The sequence below is a fragment of the Myotis myotis genome, unplaced genomic scaffold (assembly GCF_014108235.1).
Source record: "Myotis myotis isolate mMyoMyo1 unplaced genomic scaffold, mMyoMyo1.p scaffold_m19_p_4, whole genome shotgun sequence".
NCBI classification, from domain to species: domain Eukaryota; kingdom Metazoa; phylum Chordata; class Mammalia; order Chiroptera; family Vespertilionidae; genus Myotis; species Myotis myotis.
Window position 1 is genome coordinate 42,165,284 of NW_023416346.1, and position 19,974 is coordinate 42,185,257.

General features: G+C 44.2%; 1 protein-coding gene across 3 annotated transcripts in view; it reads right to left on the reverse strand.

Moving 5' to 3' along the window:
• LONRF3 (LON peptidase N-terminal domain and ring finger 3) overlaps positions 1-19,974 on the reverse strand; it is a 40,234-nt gene that overhangs the window by 16,019 nt on the left and 4,241 nt on the right. For 2 of the 3 annotated variants that reach the window (XM_036304528.1, XM_036304527.1), the window contains exons 3-5: positions 18,117-18,239; positions 10,999-11,257; positions 10,131-10,221 (exon numbers count right to left, since the gene is read on the reverse strand). In XM_036304528.1, coding sequence (XP_036160421.1) covers positions 10,131-10,221; positions 10,999-11,257; positions 18,117-18,239 — 473 coding nt within the window. Of the gene's footprint in view, positions 1-10,130; positions 10,222-10,998; positions 11,258-13,895; positions 14,052-18,116; positions 18,240-19,974 lie in introns of all 3 variants that reach the window. The other variant, XM_036304529.1, reaches the window with a different exon arrangement.

The following is a 19,974-nucleotide window of genomic DNA, read 5'->3' on the forward strand; positions in this document are numbered from 1 at the left end:
ATTATTTGGAAAATTCTGTATGTTGGGGTGAGGTGTGTTGTTGGTTTTTTAATCCATGCTGTTTTTGAACTTCAAAAAGGCATTTGCTTTTTATTTCTGAGCTGAATTGTAAAATAATGCATTTACTAAAGTTTAGGACATAGTTAGATCATTTTGTGACATTAGTTCTAGCCAATCTCTTCTGGGGCATCCATACTTTTTTCAGTGTCCAGAGATAAATACCCAGAGTGTCTGCATAGATCCTATTCTAAAACATTTAGCCAACCTATTCATCTGAGTGTATGTAAACACACATACACAGATAAACACACATTCATACGTTTATCCATTTAAGTACTTTATATCACATTACAATGGAAAAATGACTCGGGTTCTTTGCTAATCTTGATTCTATTTTTTACCTAAGCAATGTCTATTCCCTGAAGAATCTTGAAATTGCACTGTAACAAACAGATAACCGCCTTTTTATATGGATGAATCATTTTCCTAGGGGTGATAGAGTATTATTGTTAACTAGAGGCCCGAAGAACAAAATTCATGCAGTGGGGAGGGGGGAGGGTCCCCTCAGCCCACCCTGTACCCTCTCCAATCTGGGACCCCTCAGGGGATGTCTGACTGCCCGTTGGGGATATCCGATTGCCTGTTTAGGAATCAGGCCTAAACTGGCAGTCGGACATCCTTCTCACAATCTAGCACTGCTGGCTCCTAACTGCTCACCTGCCTGCCTGCCTACCCGATTGCCCTTAACTGGCCCCCCTGCCAGCCTGATCACCCCTAACTGCCTCTGCCTGCCTACCCGATTGCCCCTAACTGCCCCCTTGCCAGCCTGGTCACCCCCAACTGCCCCCCCCTGCCGGCTTGGTTGCCCCACACAACCTGCTGCTCAGTCATTTCGTTGTCCCTCACTAACTCCCCTGCTGGCCTTGTCGCCCCACTCAGCCTGTTCAGTTGTCCATTCAGTTGTTTCGGATGTGACAGCCCCTAGCTCTTTTTATATATATATATATATAGATGTGCTTACTGATAGATACATATGTACAATATATGTACATATATACATATGCATGCACATACACTTCAATTAAGTCTTATTTTAATTGTTTTGCGGGAGTTGGATATTTTCAAAGCATTCTTGGGGGTCTTTTTTAAAAGGAAATTTTAAATATGTTTTTATTGATTTTAGAAAGAAGGGAGAGGGAGAGGGAAACATTGATGATGGAGAACCACTGATCAGTCGCCTTCTGCATGCCCCTTACTGGGGGTCAATCAAGCCCAAAACCTGGGCATGTGCCCTGACCCAAATCAAACCCGGTGACCTCTGGGTACATGAGATGACACTCAACCTACTAAGTCCACCGGCCAGGGCTGGTGGTCTTTTTAAAAGCTATTTTGTACATTGAGAGATTCATGGGTTTACTTTGCTTAAAGAAAGGCTCACTTGCAGCAAAACCACTGGGTTGGGGTAGCTGAAAATGATGGTTCAGAAGTGGGGCTCTCACTCACCAAGAGGACAAAAGGAACAGAAAGATCCTGACCAGACTATTTTGACCTTACAAATGTCAGTAGAGAGGAAGAGGTGGCCAGCTGCACAGCCCCCTCGTGTGGCTGTGCTGGGAAGTGCATCAGCTACCTGGCCAGAAAATAGTATCAACAACCTACCAACCCTAAAACAATTACTGATGATTCAAGTAGAACAGAACATGTTTCTCTTAAGTTAGATACCAATTACTGCAATTTAAAAAATCTAGCACTAGCATAAGCGAATTCAGCACTAAAAAGATCAAACGCGCTAAAAAGTTAAACCCCATGTAAAGAAAAAATAAAGTTAAGGCAAATTTTATCTATATAGTATCTTCTTTTCTAAAAATTATGCAGAAGTGCTCAAGTAACATTTCATTGTACATTTAATAATGTCACATCTTTCTAATGAACAAAATCTCTAACCCTGGGTTTCAATATGGTATAACCACTATTTTTAAAGTACGTGAGGAAAAAAATTAAACCCACAAACCAGAATGAAACTGAGATCTAGGAGGGATTCAGTCACTTATCCATGTGTACAGAGCCAACTGTTGGCAGATGAAAGGCTCTCCAACTTCCACTTCCAGTTGTGTGCTCTTTCTGTTGGAACAGTGATTCTCAACCGTTGCTGTGTGTGAGAATCGCCTGGGGAGCTTTTTCTTTAAACAGTTTTATTGAGGTATAATTGACATGCAATAAATTGCACACACTTGAAGTGTACAGTCTGATAAGTTGTAACATCTATACATGTCTATGATATCATTTCCACAATCAAATTGTGAATATACCCATCACCCCCAAACATCTCCTCATGCCCCTTTCTAAACTCTCCCTCCTCCTCCTCCCCACACAGCCCATTACCTGGGGGGCTTTAAAAAACTACAAATGCCTGGCACCACACCTTAAGAGATTCAAATCAGTTGGTTCAGAGTAAGGGCCAGGCATCAGGGCTTTTTAAAGTTCCGCAGTTGGTTTTAATGTGCAACTAGGGTTGAGAATCACTGTATTACACATTCCTGCTAATCTCTGCAGAACTGAATCTTCTGTATTAGTCTCAAGACCTAATTGTCAATGTGACCTGTGGAGCTTTAAAAATATAGACATGCTGAAGCCTCACAGGATAAAGTTTATCATTCAGCAGGTCAAGGGGAGGGGCAGAGATTTGATTTTTTTAAAAATACTCACCTGAGGATACTTTCCCATTGACTTTTAGAGCGAGTGAAAGAGAGAAGGAAAGACAGAGACAAACATCAATGTGAAAGAAACACATTGATTGGTTGCCTCCTGCACATGCCCCAAACAGGGCTCAGGCTGGGGTGGAGCCCGCAACTGAGGTATGTGCCCTTGACCAGAATCAAACCCAGGACCCTTCAGTCTGCAGGCCAACACTCTTTCCACTGACCCAAACTGGCTAGGGATTTTTTTTCTTTTCTTTTTATTCCTTTAAAAATTTTTTTAAAAGAAATTCTGAGCCCTAACCGGTTTGGGTCAGTGGATAGAGCGTCGGCCTGTGGACTGAAGGCTCCCAGGTTCGATTCTGGTCAAGGGCATGTACATTGGTTGCGGGTGCATCCCCAGTGGGGGGTGTGCAGGAGGCATCTGATCAATGTTTCTCTCTCATCGATGTTTCTGACTCTCTATCCCTCTCCCTTCCTCTCTGTAAAAATCAATAAAATATATTTTTTAAAAAAAGAAATTGTGAGAGATTCATACAATAGGACACTATATGTACACTAATGAAAATGAACAAGTTCTACCTACCTGCAGTAACATGGATAACTCTTTTTTTAAAAAAATATATTTTATTGATTTTTTACAGAGAGGAAGAGAGAGGGATAGAGAGCTAGAAACACTGATGAGAGAGAAACATCGATCAGCCGCCTCCCGCACACTCCCCACTGGGGACGTGCCCACAACCAAGGCACATGCCCTTGACCGGAATCGAACCTGGGACCCTTGAGTCCGGAGGCCGACGCTCTATCCACTGAGCCAAACCAGTCAGGGCAGATAACTCTTAATACTGAGGTAAAGAAGCCATAACAAAAGAATACGTTTTGAATAATTCCATTTATATAAAGGTTTTTTTGAAAAATAGGCAAAACTAAATTACACTGTTTAGAGATCCATACGTCATGGCAAAACTATTTTCTTCTTTAAAAGAAGAGATAAAAGTTAAGATAGTGGTTTCAGGAGGAGGGAGTTGTGATTTGGAAGTGGCATCTGGGGTTCTGACAATGTTTTATTTCCTGAACTGAGAGGGGTTGCATGAGTATCATCTTTACAATATTTTATTAAGAGAATACATTTACGCTGAATTCTAACTACTAGAACAGCTAAACCAGAATGTCTCATTTCCTCAGAAATGTGAGTCTTATGAAGCCGAATGTTTTTTGTACATTATTCAATAACGCTAATGATGAAGATGATGGATGAATCTGCATCTGCAGAACTATTTTTACAGATAATTTCAAAAGTGGGCCTTTAGTTCATTGAACAATGTAATCCACATAAAATAACAATGATATAGCTGGTCAATTAATTGCAATAAGGGGGGTAATGGGAGATACCTGTAATACTATCAACAATAAAAATATATTTTAAAAAATAATTGCAATTAATACTGATATCTAATAAGCAGATGAGTAAAACAGACACAAAAGAATACAGCAACTCTTTGTAAGAGCTATGATTAAAACACCTCTAATCTGAGTGGCCACAAACAAAAATGCTGCCACAGACGGTGCATAATTATTGATTTGAAATAATTCAAGGTTCAAATGATTAGAATATATCACCTTTCAAAACTCAATTCAATTCAATATTCAGGGTGACCCTACTACAAAAGTTAACTGAGTAACGTGATTAGCAACAGATGGAATATTTCTCTTGCTATTCTAGTGTGTGTAATACTATTTTCCACATAAATTAATTTTATATATTAAGAGGTTGTAAATATGATTAGCTTCATTTTACTACTGAAGAAATTAAGAACCAGACAGGTTAAACAACTTATCTATGGTCAAACAGCTAGCTGGAGCTTGGATGTAAAGTCACATCTGATTTCCAAGCCTGTGTTCCTTTTCCCCTATATGACATGGCCACGACTGTGTGTACCTCTATACCTAGAACAGAAATCATCTGTGTACTTATAGAAGCACACATTCTCACACACACACACACACACACACACACACACACACACACACACACACACACAACTTCTCTCTCCCTCTCTGTCTCCCTCTCCTCTCCTCTCCCCTCATGGGAGTGGTGGGGAGAGAGAAAGAGAAATAAGAGAACTGTAGATGCTAGCTAGGTAGATAGAGCTAGATATAGAGATATACTTGAATTCCTTTCCCTTTTATTTACCACTTTAAAAAAATCCTCACCCCAGGACATGCTCTTATTGATTTTAGAGAGAGAGAAGGGGGGAGGGAACAAGGGAGGGAGGGAGAGAGAGAGAGAGAGAGAGAGAGAGAGAGAGAGAGAGAGAGAGAGAGAGAGAAACATTGGTATGAGAGTGAAACATAGATCAGTTGCCTCCTGAACAAACCTGGACCGGGGATTGAAACTGCAATCTGGGTATGTGCCCTGACCAGGAATCTAACCCGAGACCTTTCGGTGTACGAGATGATGAGCCAATTATCTGAGCCACACCGGCCAGGGCTATTTACCACTTTTGATAATGATTTTAGAAAACACTTCAGGGAGACATTTATAAATCAGAGTAGGGCCAGATTTTTTCACAAGAAAGCATTTTACATTGTCACATGAGGGATTAGGCAATAGTAATAATAAATGTTTTCAGTTAGATTTCAGCCTGGATAAAATGTTTGGCTTATCTGAAAATAGCTATCTTTTCCAACCAGTTACATCATTGTATTGTGTTCTTTTGCTATCAAATTGAGAGCAAAGAGGGACCTGAGAAGGAGGGGTGAGATAGAGAAAGGGAGAGAAAAATAGAATAGAATAGAATAGAATAGAATAGAATAGAATAGAATAGAATAGAATAAACTGGCTCCCTAACACCCAGGTAGTTGAGTAGTTAAATCTAGGTTAAATATAAAGCTTTATGTTTCAATTGATAAAGAGGTCACTAGGCCATTAGATAACTGGTTCAAACATCAAACATTCTTGCTCCACATCTCAAAATATCTTGTCACCCCAAAGGTGCTTCTGCACAGCAGCCCCAGTGGCGGACCCAAAGGCTAGAATATCCATATCAGGCAAATCTCAAGGAAGGATTTTCAGTCACTATAAATTGAGGGGCAGAGTTCTGAGATGTTGGAATTAGGAAGAATCCTCCATCAGCAGAGTTCCCCCAATCCAGCAAGGGAGACTGGGAGCCTGGAAAGTTCCTCATGAATGCAGCTGCCAATTATTGTTCCGTTTACTCTTTCCACCCTTTCCCATGGAATTTACAAGTTGCTCTTCATTTTCTCCCTAGAATCAGAATAGATAAATCTGCACTCAAATTTGTTTTCTGCCAATGTAGCACCACAGGATTGGAGTTCATTCTAGAAACTCATATAGGAGATACAAATGTCTAGTTTATGACCTGTCAGATCGTTTAAAAATAACTGTACCCTTAGACCCTCTCACTCAAAGGCACATGAGGGTCATAATAGAATCTAATAATAATCCTAACAATAAAAAGAATAAATACACCAAAGGGAAGTGAAAACAGGAACTTTCTCAAGACTACAATAACTTACCCGGCCGGTGTGGCTCAGTGGTTGAGCGATGACCTATGAACCAGGAGGTCATGGTTTGATTCCCAGTCATGGCATATTCCTGGGTTGTGCGCTAAATCCCCAGTGGGATTTCCCAGTGCAGGAGGCATCCTATCCATGATTCTCTCTCATTATTGATGTTTCTATCTCTCTCTCTCTCCCTTCCTCCCTAAAATCAATAAAAATACATATATTTAAAAAGCCTACAATAACTCAAGCTAAAGCTTGTATATGAAATAGCCCTTATCAACATCTGATTTCTGACTTTGAGACAAACCCTGTTGGAAGAGGAACTACATGCTTCTTACCAAGGGCTACCGTTTTATGAGCCTTGAGATCAGAAGTGCTCTCTGGACTTGGCAGCTTTCCTTTTGCCATAAAGCAGTGAGAGGCTCCCTATAACTTCCTGGCCTATACAATAGCTACTCCAGGCAAAGATGGCTTTTTGTTTTAAAGTCTTACTTAGAGTGTCAGGATAAGGGAAATAATGGCTTTTAAAGTCGGAGCAAGCAAACTAAAAGGGGTCTTATCCTCTTGGTGTTTATTTCTTGGACCAGATTTCTAACCCTTCTCTGAAGCCCCCTGTCGAGGTCAGGGACAAACAAGATGAAAGGGAGAAAGCAGAGGAAAGGGAACAAAAGAACTTCAACCTCAGGGAAAACACAAACAGGATGAGTCTGTGTGTTTGATTTTGCATCCCCTGGATGTCAGGAGAAGTGATAAGTACACGAAGGAGCGGGGCTTTCTGAGCAAACTGAATCAAATCTCTCAAAGTTAGACATGTGAAAGTCCACAACTCACATCACAGGTTTACAGCCGCCATGGTATTACCTGTGGAGGCCCATTTCTCTGCAGAAAAGCAGAGTTTCTCTATCCCTTTGGCTCTGGCATGGCCCGCCTGCCACCTTGTTGAGGAGATCGAGATGGTAAAAGCAAACACACTCCTGACTGTATGGAAGGCTTTCCTCGGGTGTTTCATGTTCCATCTATTGAACTGTTCGTCATCAGGTCTGCCTGAGCTTATGAGCAAATCTGCCAACTCTATTTTTTTTTTTAAGAGAAAGAAAGGTAATGGCTGCCTTAGTCATTTTTATTCAGGTGACAAGAAAAGTCATTCTGAATACAAATGCATGGGATTGACATGGAAAGTGTATGTGCTTGTAAAGGACAAAACAACCTTTGAGAATACTCTGCTGGCTGGATCCCACTGTGTGATGGACCAAAATATTTGTCTTAACATATCTTCTCTTGGCTCAGCCATCTAAACAACTTTTGTGCAAATATCTTAGCCTCCTTTTAATGATCTTTTGGAAGAAAGACACATTTGAGAATCTACTGAAAGCTGTGGACCTTGTCCTGGAAACAAACACACACACACACACACACACACACACACACACACACACACACACACACTTCTACATACAATGCTAGGGAATTCATAGATCTACTAGAATGTATACATGGACAAGCCAGGCCCTGGGGCTCCACATGCTGCAGCTGACTCTGGATACAACTTCCCTCCCCGAGCTGACCCAAGCCAAGAGCCCTCAGCCACCCATCAGGCAACCCAGAGGAGGTGGGGGGGGGAAGGGGGAAGCCTGACATGCACAATGGCCGAGGCAGCCACCAGGGCAAACAGTGGCCCCAAGGAGGGTGCAGCATTGATGCCCCAGCTCCTGGTCTGGGAGGTGGTGGCCCAGGGTCCTCGCATCTACTTTCAGGGTGCCCCTGGTACTGCAGGTGAGGGACCCTGGCAGCTAAAGGATGATGGCCCAGTGAAGCGCCAAGGGAAGGTCGCAATCAAGTACAACTGCAAGGAGTTATGGAAGTGCCTCAACCTGGAGGACTGGATCCTGGAACAGCTCACTCGCCTCTAGAACTGCCAGGAAGATATCCTGGGGCTGGAGATTGATGTGGATGAACTCCTGGACATGGAGAGTGATGACACCCAGGCTTCCAGGGTCAAGGAGCTGCTCTTTGACTGTTACAAACCCACTGAGGCCTTCATCTCTGGCCTGCTGGACAAGACTGGAGGCATGCAAAAGCTGAGCACATACCAGAAGAAGTAAGGGTCCTCAACCCAGGTGAATGGTGGCTCCCACAAGACAATCGCTGCCCCCTGACCTCCCTTGTAGCAACAGCAATACCAAGGGGCCCAGCAGCCAGGCCTGCTGCCATGAGCAGGGTTCCCTGTGCCCCTTGCTTAGGGTCCTCTTCCCTACCCCTTGTTTTCCATTTTTTGGGTTTTTATTGTAATTAAACTGGTGGGACTTTAAAAAAAAAAAAAAAAAGAACCTCCTCATGGTCTAGGACAGTGATGGCGAACCTATGACACGTGTGTCAGAGGTGACACGCGAACTCATTTTTTTGGTTGATTTTTCTTTGTTAAATGGCATTTAAATATATAAAATAAATATCAAAAATATAAATCTTTTTTTATACTATGGTTGCAAATATCAAAAAATTTCTATATGTGACACGGCACCAGAGTTAAGTTAGGGTTTTTCAAAATGCTGACACGCCGAGCTCAAAAGGTTCGCGATCACTGGTCTAGGAGAAAAAATAATTAACATTTATTAGGTACTTATATATCAGGCACTATTCTAAGTGTTTTAAGTAGATTTTCTCAATTAATTATACCCCCTCCCCATAGGGTAAAGACTACTGTTCTCCATTTTACTGATGATAAAACAGTGTCAAAGAAAGTCACTTGCTCCAGGTCAAACAGCCAGCAAGTGGCAGAGTCAGGGTTCAAATCCAGACCATCTGGCTTTGGAGTTTCTCCAAGCTACAAAGTCACAGCTGTGAAATGAAACAAATGAAAGCAATTTTTTCTCCTGGCTGGTTTTGCTCAGTGGATAAACTATTGGCCTGCGGACTGAAGGGTCCCAGGTTCAATTCTAGTCAAGGACACATACCTCAGTTGCAGGCTCCTCCCCAGCTCAGGCCCTGGTCAGGGCTCATGTAGGAGGCAACCAATCAATGTGTCTCTCTCACAATGACATTTCTCTCTGAGTTTCCCTCTCTCTTCCACTCTCTCTAAAAATCAATGGAAAAATATCCTGGGGTGAGGATTTAAAAATAAATAAATAAATAAATAAATAAATAAATAAATAAATAAAATAAAGTACTTTTTTCCCCACACCGACTATGATTGTAGCAAGTTCCCTTTTTGTGTGGGGTTTGGGAGGAAGCATGTGGATGATTTGCCTCTCCAGAGATCTGAGAAAGTAGGGATAATAAGGCACTGGGTAAAGGAAAAATGCTTGTCTAAGTAGTACAGATCCACTACTAATCCTCTTCATGGCACAAAACAAACACTAGGCAGGTCCTCTACTTTGCTTCCATAGACTAGACCTATGGCACTGACATTGGCCCTTGAGTTTTGAGATATTGATCCAGTAGTTGACATTAGTCCTAGGGTCGCAAACTTAGATACCTACAAAGGCCAGGGAAGTGATGCAAATGTGAGATGCAGGCTAATGTAAGACAGAAGACAGTGAGTAGGGGAGGTTACCATGACCAACTGGAAAGTGTGTGTCTTGTCTCAAGACATTCAAATTTAACAACAAAAATCCCATGAGGACCAAACATAAGACATTCAGCCTGTGGGACACCAGTTTGTGACCTCTGAGTGGATCTCTGAGTTTCCTTCCCACTGTGTAAGTATTTCCAAGTCAGGAATATAAGGAATGCAACCTGTAACAGGAGACACCAGCTAGCCCGTGTGACAGGCTGTGTCAAGGTAATTTTCATTTCGCTAGAACCATGTTTTTATGTGCTGACCAATGAAGCAGTAGGTCACTAGCAGAAAGATTCACACACCAGAGAGGAAGACCCTTCAGGCAGTAAGTGACAACACACATCACATACCTCATACATAGGGCACATTCAAGGTCGGTTGCGTCAAAAGATGGGAGTGGAATACTGACAGCAGGCAAATCCCCCAAATCAGGAGGAGATTCTGTGATTTAGAAAACACAAGTCAGAGTTGGACCAACCTTGGTTTCACAGACAGAACTTGTGAGGCAAAAAACCCAATTACTTTTTCAGTCTGCCACTCTCACCCCTTCTGGAAGGGTTGATTTATTAGTCACCTGACCCACTGAGAATGGGATACCCTGAAGTAGACTCTTGAGATGTCCAGGGGTCCCACAGAAAGAGAAGCACAAGTCAGGGAATATCCAGAAGCCCAGTGGACTTCATTCAAATGCAACAGGCACCTCATGCAGCAGGAGCAGCAGCGGCAACTCCATGGACTGAGCCAGGCCTTCAAAGCTGATAGTGACTCTTGGCATTGCCCACCTCTCTTGGAAAGCTATTGAGCTGCAGCTGCTGCTTCTCAGATGCCTGACTACAGAAACACAACTGAGAATGAGCAGAGTGTGGCCTGATTGCACAGCTCTGGTCCTCTGTTCCTGGAATAGGGATGGGGGTAGGGAGAGGTTGGCCTGGCAGAAAGTGACACCATCAAGGGCATTGGATATCATTACTTGAGACTGTGCTTGACCTTATGCCTTGGCTTTCCATTACAATTATTCTTGAGCACTGGCAGTACGCTAGGAACTATGCATGCTCTCACAGAAACTTCACAGCAATTCTGAGGTGCCACAGCCAAGTTCCAGAGCTGGGTCATACACCCAGAGCCTAAAGAACCCTCACATGGACAGCAAGTAACCTGCTTATACTGGGGAGCCCATCATCTCCTCCAAGCCCCTTTAGCCCTGGGTAGAGTCAGTACCTGGCTTACAGACTTTAGTAGGAACGTCTGGGTCTTTGGATTCAACTTGAAAATGTTTCCTTTTCTTTTCCTGGCTTTTGCCAGTCTGGCTGGAGGCAGCTTCTGGAGAGGCAGGATAATCCTTCTCCTCTTCTTCCTGGTCTTTCATGGTGCCTTGCTGCCCATGCCCCTTTACTTCCACAGGATTCATCTGGATGTTGCAGTCCCCACTGGCTGCTCCTTCCTCCTGTCTAGAACAATGGGGGAGTTCCTCGTTTTCCTGGCGGAATAAAGAGCCAAAAGTCAGAATCTACTAGGGATCAATACTGTCCTCTGATATTCCCACCACAGGAGACAGAGAAAGAACTGCACAGTCCTGAGTGGACACATGGCTTCATGGAGGAGGGGAAGTCACTTCTGTCCACACAGCATCAGTGACAAAGGCATGCCCAGCTTGGGCAGAGTTGGGGGACTTCCCTAAGCAAGGACAGAAAGGCATGTAGGGGAGAGATTCCTTAGACAGTGGTGAAGGGGAGAAATGTAAGATGTAGCACCAGTCCCCTCTCCTATCCAGACCATTCCCCAGTTACTACATTAGGGAAACCAAGGCATGCAGAGAGGGTAGATCCTGTCACTCAGTGCTTCCTCTCACCCTACAGCCCAGCTCCAGAAGGACTTTTGGGAAGGCTCTGGCATAGGTGTATCACAGACCTGCAGTTACCTCATGGTCCAGCTGTAGGTTATGCTGCTCAAATGAACTAGGGTCCAACTATTCCCTTCATTAGACTTTGTGGGGAATGTTGAAAAAGAGGCAAAATCATTTGGCAAAATGATCACTAATGTCTCTAGTCTTTGAAAGAAAGAGAGAAAGGAAGAAAGAAAGAAAGAAAGAAAGAAAGAAAGAAAGAAAGAAAGAAAGAAAGAAAGAAAGAAAGAAAGAAAGAAAGAAGAGAGAGAGAGAGAGAGAGAGAGAGAGAGAGAGAGAGAGAGAGAGAGAGAGAAAGGAAGGAAGGAAGGAAGGAAGGAAGGAAGGAAGGAAGGAAGGAAGGAAGGAAGGAAGGAAGGAAGGAAGGAAAGAAAGTGTTTGTCCAGGAGAGGAATACTCAAAAATGGGCCTAGAAATAAGTCCAACAATACCTGGAGAATCCCTCTCTATTGTAAACCCACAGTCTACAGGTCAAAATGCCCATGTTCTTGTTTCCCCTCCAACCCCTACCAAAAACATTGGTAGACAGATAAAAAATGAGAGCCATACAGCTAGGAGAAAACAATGAGGTGAAGAGAAAAAGGATGTGGGTTTTCTCAGTATCCAACCTGGGGAGTTCAGGGTTATTTAATTCTGTGTCCTCAACTTTCCACGAGCCCCAGGCTTTGGCTACACAGGAGTACACTGATTTGCAAAGCAAAGTCTGGGTGGAAACCCCACCCTTGTTCCACAGTCAGCTCTCACTGGAAACCAGGGGTGCCCTTTTTTCTTCATTTTGGAATGAGGAGCAATTAAAAGCCACTCCAGGCACTTAAGTTCAGTGTTAGTGTTCTCAATCATGTAATCATGACCTCAAACAATTATTGAAATGTACTAGGGGTTCTCTGATTTCAGGAGATGCTCTTTCAGTTCTTCCTCCACCTCCCCCCTTTTTTTACTTGGACACACCCGAATTTTATTCCTTTTCCTGAGCAGGGAGAGAAGTGGGGAAATGTAAGATTTCCACCTGCCAGAGAATCTTTAAGAAAACACAGAAATCCCAGGGCTTACATACAGGGAAGAACACAGGGCACAAATGCAATGGGGACTGCGGCCCCACGGGGCCGAGGCAGTCAGCATTAAACTCTGCCTTCAGAACTGGACTTCTGAACCCCAGCTGCTGCCCACTTGCCCGCGAATGGGAAAGCCAGGGTCTGGAACCCATCTCTCCGTGGTTCTGTTCCCTTGTTTTCAAAGAAAGGCACGTATACCTTCCTCCAAGGACCTTAACCCTTCCCAAATCACTTCCAGCCTCCAATAAGTACCGGAAATCTACTTATGTGTAAGACATGGTGCAGGAAATTACCTCCACTTGGGGATCAAATAGAGTTGTCTTTACACAAGGAACTCAGCTGGCGCTCAAAGCCCAGCAGCTTGAACAAACAAAAAGCAGGAAAGGAGGATTTTTTTTTAAAAAAATATATATTTTATTGATTTTTTACAGAGAGGGAGAGGGATAGAGAGTCAGAAACATCAATGAGAGAGAAACATCGATCAGCTGCCTCCTGCACACTTCCTGCTAGGGATGTGCCCACAACCCAGGCACATGCCCCCGACTGGAATCAAACCTAGGACCCTTCAGTCCGCAGGCCAACACTCCATCCACTGAGCCAAACCGGCCAGGGCACGAAAGGAGGATCTTTATCAGCCCAGGCTCCACCCCTAGGCTGATAAAGCCACCTCATTGAATGGCTCCAGTGGAAGTTGACCAATTCCTTTCTAGTTCTGTCAAATCTCTCTCATCTGGATTTGACCAAGAACTGAAAAATGAATGTAACAAATCATAAACCCTGGGACCATGTCTGAAATCCAGTTTTTTATCATTAAGAAATAACCTTCTGCCCAACCGGTGTGGCTCAGTAGTTGAGCATCAACCTGTGAGCCAGAAGGTCACAGTTTGATTCCCGATCAGGGCACATGCCCGGGTTTCAGACTCAATCCCCAGTGTAGGGCATGCAGGAGGCAGCCGATAAATAATTCTCTCTCCCTCCCTTCCTCTCTGAAATCAATAAAATACTTTTTTAAAAAAAGAAGAAATAACCTTCCAGCAAAGAACATAACCAGTCCATTTCTTATTTCTCAGGAACTGAAGTAAGAGGGGTAGGGCTCACTCCCCAGGTTTGCCCACAAAACAGCCAAACGAAGCGTCACAAACGAGCTGGGTGAGTTTTACCTGTGACAACTTTGGTAGATTATGGCTGTCGCCTTCAGTAGCCAATGACTCTACTTGTTCCTTTAATCTAAGCTGAGGTGCCAACAGCTTCAGGATATCGGGAGAATGTTCCTGAGACTGCCCCGGGACTGATGGTGAAAAGAAACTAAGGAGAAGCTGTGACATAAAACAGAAGACTTCACTACTTAAGTTTCTACAGGCACTCAGGTGAAGGGAGAGGGGGAGAAAAGGGTAGAAGGAAAAGGTTGCAGGGCAAAACTCTAGGGAAGAAGCCTTGGACCAGACAGACCAGGGCAGACCAAGGCAGGGGGCCTCACTTCAACAGATCATCCAGGAGCTTATTAAAAGTCTAGGTTCCAAGTTCTCATGCCTGGCTCCCCAGATCTGAAGTGTGGTCCAGGAATTCGCATTTTGAAAAGGCATCCCAGATGCCTCTGTCACCCTAGTCAAACTTAAAGAGCTATCACTGCAGTGCTATCTTTCCATAGAAATATCTTCAGTAGGGTTAAAAAACCTAGGTAGGAGGAAAGAGCCAAAAAGGTGAAGGCAGGAGACAAAACATCAGCTGAGGGACCTGGAGCCATGTCCATAATACCCCAGTGGGTTGAAGTCTGCAATTGTCTTCTAGGTTCTGATATTTCTTTCCTCTGCCTGCCCATTTTGCTCCCTCTTTCCCCAGCCATCATCCCTGGGCCTTTATCCCTTCTGCACTGAAGTGTTAGAAAAAGCAGAAGCCAACCTTCCTCCCTCTTTTCCCAGCCTCTTCTCCCCCATTCTGACCTTTACTTTCCCGAGAAAGTCAAGGAATTGCAAGTACTAGTAATGCGGCAGACTGGTTTCAGTGTATGGCTAGTTCCTTTGCGACTGCATAAGCCCATTGTGTGAGAAGATCCAGAAGGGACTGGAGTCAACAATGGGTGTTCTAGTGCAGGCTGCATCATTGGCTGCCCACAGTCTTGCCTCAATGTGCCAGCAGGGATTGTGAATATACGTGTGTATATTGTATGTAACATGTAACACAGGACAGGTCACCTGGCTTCTAAAACACATTCAAGTGTTCCCACCCAGATCCCCCTACAATGTTTGGAAACCCACTGGATGCTCCACCTGCTTGCTCAGTCAGGGTACATAGTCAGGGTATTAATTAATCAAGAGAGCCTAACAGGAACTCTGACCAAATTCTCCAGCTTGATTTGCTCCCTTGCTGTCCCTCTCCCACCCCTCAGTTCCTTCATGATGTTTCTTCAGATAACCAACTCTTCTTGGCCTTCAAGGCTCAGCTCCAGGGCTGCGTTCCCCTACTACTCCAGCCTCCCTGATGTCACCTATACTTTCATGTTCTTCACTGCACCATAATAGAGCACCTTACATGACACAGTCTTGTGTTAGCCTCAAATCATACCGTAGACTAAGTCTTTCTCTCTAACCAGACAACCAGCTTCTGGAGAGCACAGAACAAATGCCCAACAGATACTTGTCACACTAGATGGAATTGAATTAGCACACTTATCCATCCCAGGGCCCAGGGAGAGGCCTTGGGTTCAGGCCCAATGTCCTCAGACATCCCTGTTTTCCTTCTATTTCTGGGGAACCCACTTCCCAGATCTAAGTTGTGAAAAGAATGAGGTGGAAAGGCACAGTGCCCAGGGTCATAAATGCCAGTTTTCAGAGCCCTCTCCTCCACAGAAGCCAAAGCTGGCTCTCAGAAGCCCTCCTGAGTGACCCAGCAGGACCAACCCATTTCTGAAGCAATCTCCCTCACATTCTCCCCAAAACAGCATGATGTTCTTCAGTGGCCACCACACAGCATCCTAAGATGTGAGGGTAAAAGGGAAGAGTGTGGTGCGAGGGAGCGGAGGCAGAAAGGAGAAACGGAAGGAAACAAGGCAGAAACAGCAGCAGCTCTTCATATCTTCCCCTTTACCACCTAAGATCTCGTTCTAGGCATTCCCAATGGCTTTAGAAAACAAACGGTGGGGTCAACTTTCAGTGGGAATAATCATTCCACATAAATGAAAGACAAACCCACTTCAGTATCAGCCTTCAAAAGGCTTAAATGGGTCAAGAACGATGGGGAGAAGAATCTGAGGTTTGTGAGTGTATAAGGTAAGAAATGTCAAGTGAACCTGGACCATCTTTGTCACATCTGAAAATGGAACAATCTGGTAAATAAGCACTCCTGAGGGCCCTCAGTGTTCTTAAATGGCTGCCATGCCCTTGTCACACTCAGTGGAAATTTGCCCCTACATTCTTGCCCCAGCTTCAGAACTCCAGAACACTCATTACAGACATAGGCTCCTATTGTCTGGCATTTATATCGCGCTGGGTAACACATGCAGGGTTGTAAGGGCATTGAGGACTGACACTGTGTCTTATGCCTCTTTGAGTCTCCAGATCTTAACACAATGTCTTACCCTATTAAGTTAGGCAGCCCCTCTAAAAGCAGCTGGAAAGAGATGTCAACATAACTGATGATACCAGACCCTTTCAGGCCACCTGTGAAATGGGTAAGTGGGAGTAAAGAAATCACTCATGGCCCTGGTCTGGTAGATCAGTTGGTTAGAGAATCGTCCCAATATGCCAAAGTTGCAGGTTTCATGCCAAAGTTGCAGGTCAGGGCACATACAAGATTAACCAACAAATTCATAAAGAAGTAGAAAAACAAATGTGTGTGTGTGTGTGTGTGTGTGTGTATACACATATATATATATAAAATTAATCAATACTTAAAAAAAACCTCTTTAAGAAACCACTCATCCTTAGACCTGACACTTGCCTCTGTTGGCCTTCACACAATCTGTCCCCAAAGTCAAGGTTCTTCTAACCATCTTTGTTCATCCATTGCAGAACTGGTTGGTCCCATTTCTACTCTCCACCCAGCCCCAGCAATGAGTGCTGAGACTCCTAGCATGTCCCTTCAGGACAGCAGGATGGTGAAGTGGCTAGAAGGCAGACTCTGGAAACAGGTAGAGTTGGCTTCGAATGTTCTTCCACAAATCACTAATTGTGCGACCTCACGAAAGTCACCAAACCTCAGCATGTTGTGGGGATTAAATTATATCTTCCACAGAGAGCCCTAGTGCAGTGTCTGGTGTGCATAGCAAGTGCTCAATAAACGTTAGCTGCTATTATTGTTGTTGTTATTATTATCCACACCATGGACTACACTTAAGATTTGGAGGATCGATCCACCAGTGCTTCTCTCAAGAACACTTTGTCCACTTCCCAAACCACAGCAAAGCAACTCCCCGGAAAAGAAATCTGTCAGAGGCAGAACCTCCAGAGCTCCGCTTCCCCTAGTTCATTGATTTTTCTAACCATTCATTTCTGGAGCCTTCAGCAACCAGTCCTGTCTCTTGCTCCCTTTCTTCGTCACTGCTCTGCTAAACCACAATGGAACAGAAGTACTTGGATTGCGGTGGTGAATTGGGGTCTGGGCACAAGGCAAGAGCAGAGACCACCACTGAATGTCAGTATCCAACTTCAGGCCCATTAGCCAGACACTCTGAGAGCACATTGCAGAAGAGTAAGCAACAAAGTCCGGGGAATGAGGATGCTTAAGCCTTCGCTAATACTCTCAGTACTTCATGCAGTTTTTAAAAATAACCACATTCTCCTGGGACTCAAGAGTCAGAATGCTTGTTTGGATTATATTGTAATGGTCTCTGACTTACACTTGTGAGACAGTATATGTGTTTTATTTCTAGCAAAGGAGTTGAAGGTTGGAGTTGTACGTATGGCAAATGAGACGGGGGCCAGCATCCTTTATGAGGAGCTGGCTTCCTGGTGTGGCTGGTGAAGCTGTGACTTGGTCAAAGTAAAGTTCTACAGCTGCAGGCAGCCCCACACCCCTGACCTCTTGTCAACAGCCAGAATCTCCTCAGTGAGTCTCCATCCCCATGTTAACTTGTTTGTATTTATTTTTGTCTTTTGGTTTTTTCCCCATTGACAACCCAGACCCTGAGTGAAAAAAGCAAGAACATTCTTCATAGGCTCCTACAGAAATGTAGCAACTGCTCAATCTGATTGTACACACCAAGAGGACGGTGATTTGGGGGCAATCAATTAGAACCTGTGTCTCCTGCTTGTCCCCTTAACCCAGGGAGCCACCCACTCAAGACCCCAAATGCCCTGGAAGACAGTTCCCTCACTCGCCTCCCTGGAGAAGACAGTGAGGTGGGAGCCCATTGGGCAGCTGAACCTGATGTCATCTCAACTCACCCTTTGGGCTTCAGATCTTGCTCTCCTGCTCTTTCCATCCAGTGAAACGCAGTATAGAAACTCTCTTAGTGCTTCCTCCACCTTGCCTAGGGTGGCCAAGGCTTGCGCCTTTCTGAAGTGTGCCTGGAAGAAAACGTTAGCATTCAATCCCACTCTTATTCACCCTCCTGACACTATTCTTAATACTTCCTAACTTCATGGGCATCCACTACTGCCTGAAGCATTTCTAAGGATTATCTTATGCACAGTCCTATCATGCAGGCAACTGCTCTGAAGCCCATGTTAAAGAAAACAAAAGACCCAGAAAAGTGACTTGCCCAAAGTAACACAGCTGATAAATTTTGCAGTCAGGGTTTCAGCCTGGGACTGACTGATACCAAAGTCCAAATTCTTAACCACTGGGCAGTACTACCTCCTGCTGCCCCACCATTGTATTAGAGGGATCACCAAGTAGCAAAAATGCCCATTTGAATACATACTAACCAGGACCCGTCCAGATATGCCTTCCTACAAACTAGTCAGTCGAGCAGAGGCCTAGTCCACATTACTGGCTTGAGTGACCACCTACACTTACTGGTCATTCTTCAAGAGAGACCCAAGGGAAGGGTTGTGACCTCTCTAAGACCTCGATGGCAAAGCTGGAACTACAACTGTGGTCTAGGATCCCCAGAACGTTCTTCCCCACAAGGCAGACTGCCCTTCAGAGAGCTAACCAGGGGACAGAGAGGTAAGCCTCTCCACTTACCTGTGGGGAACTGAAATTCCTGTTTAATACTCCCATCAACTCTTCCTTTACTGGGGAAGTCACGTTTCCCATTTCATCCAAAAGGGTATACTGCTTACTCAGCCCCGTTTCCCATTGCACTATCAAGGCCCCACTCTTAGGCCTTAGGTTAAGGATGGGAGCAGAAAAAGTTGCAAGAGAAGTCCTCCTACCCTCAGGCAGCTCCCTGCCCTGCACTGCTACAAGGACTGAAATGCTCTCATTGGAGCTCCTTTGGGTTAAGACACTGGTGACCTTTAGTAAACTGTAAATGTGTTCCTTGGGAAAGCGAACATACTAATCCATCATCACCCATGAACACCTTCTCATGAAAGAACACATGAGATTCACTTTGACATCAATGGCTCAGTGTGCAGGTCCACAATGCTTTATCTGAAGACCCAGATTTAAAAAAAAAATTCTGATAATCCGATATTTTCATAAGCCTGACATCAGAGGTCATGAGGTGGCACAACCTGACCTAAAATGATATAAAGTGTATTATATTCTTTATCCTACTTAGTGTGAATTTTCATGTAACGCACTGCAGAAATATTAATGTCTTATTATGGGGCACTGTCCAAAACTCAGTAAGGGTATTACTTCATATAAGGTCTTTCTGGATTGGAAACCTTCTGGATTCTGAACACATCTCACCCCATGAAATTCATAAAGGGATCATGGACCTGGACTTGGGTAAGTTGGGTGTCTAGAAGGCATCCTGGGGTTGTGTAGAGCGAGTACTACATAAAGACCTAGCAAGTATTATAGTTCCCTTAGGCCATGATCACCTGTGACCCTCACTGCATCCCTGTGAGGTGATCAGGACAGATAGCAATAGTTTCACTTTGCAAACAAGGACACTTGGGGTCCAGAGAGTGAAGCAATTTCTCCATGGTCACTGTGCTGGCAAGTAGTGAAGCCCAGGCTCAAATCTAATCTTCTAAACCAAATATATTGACATGTGGCTAAGGGCCAGTCCTGAGGCCAGAGATGCAAAAAAGTGACACTTTGCATCCTGGCATCCTGAGATGCCTAGCCTGTCTTTCTCCCCACCCCTCCATGTGACCTAGATGTTTGTGGATACTGGCAGGC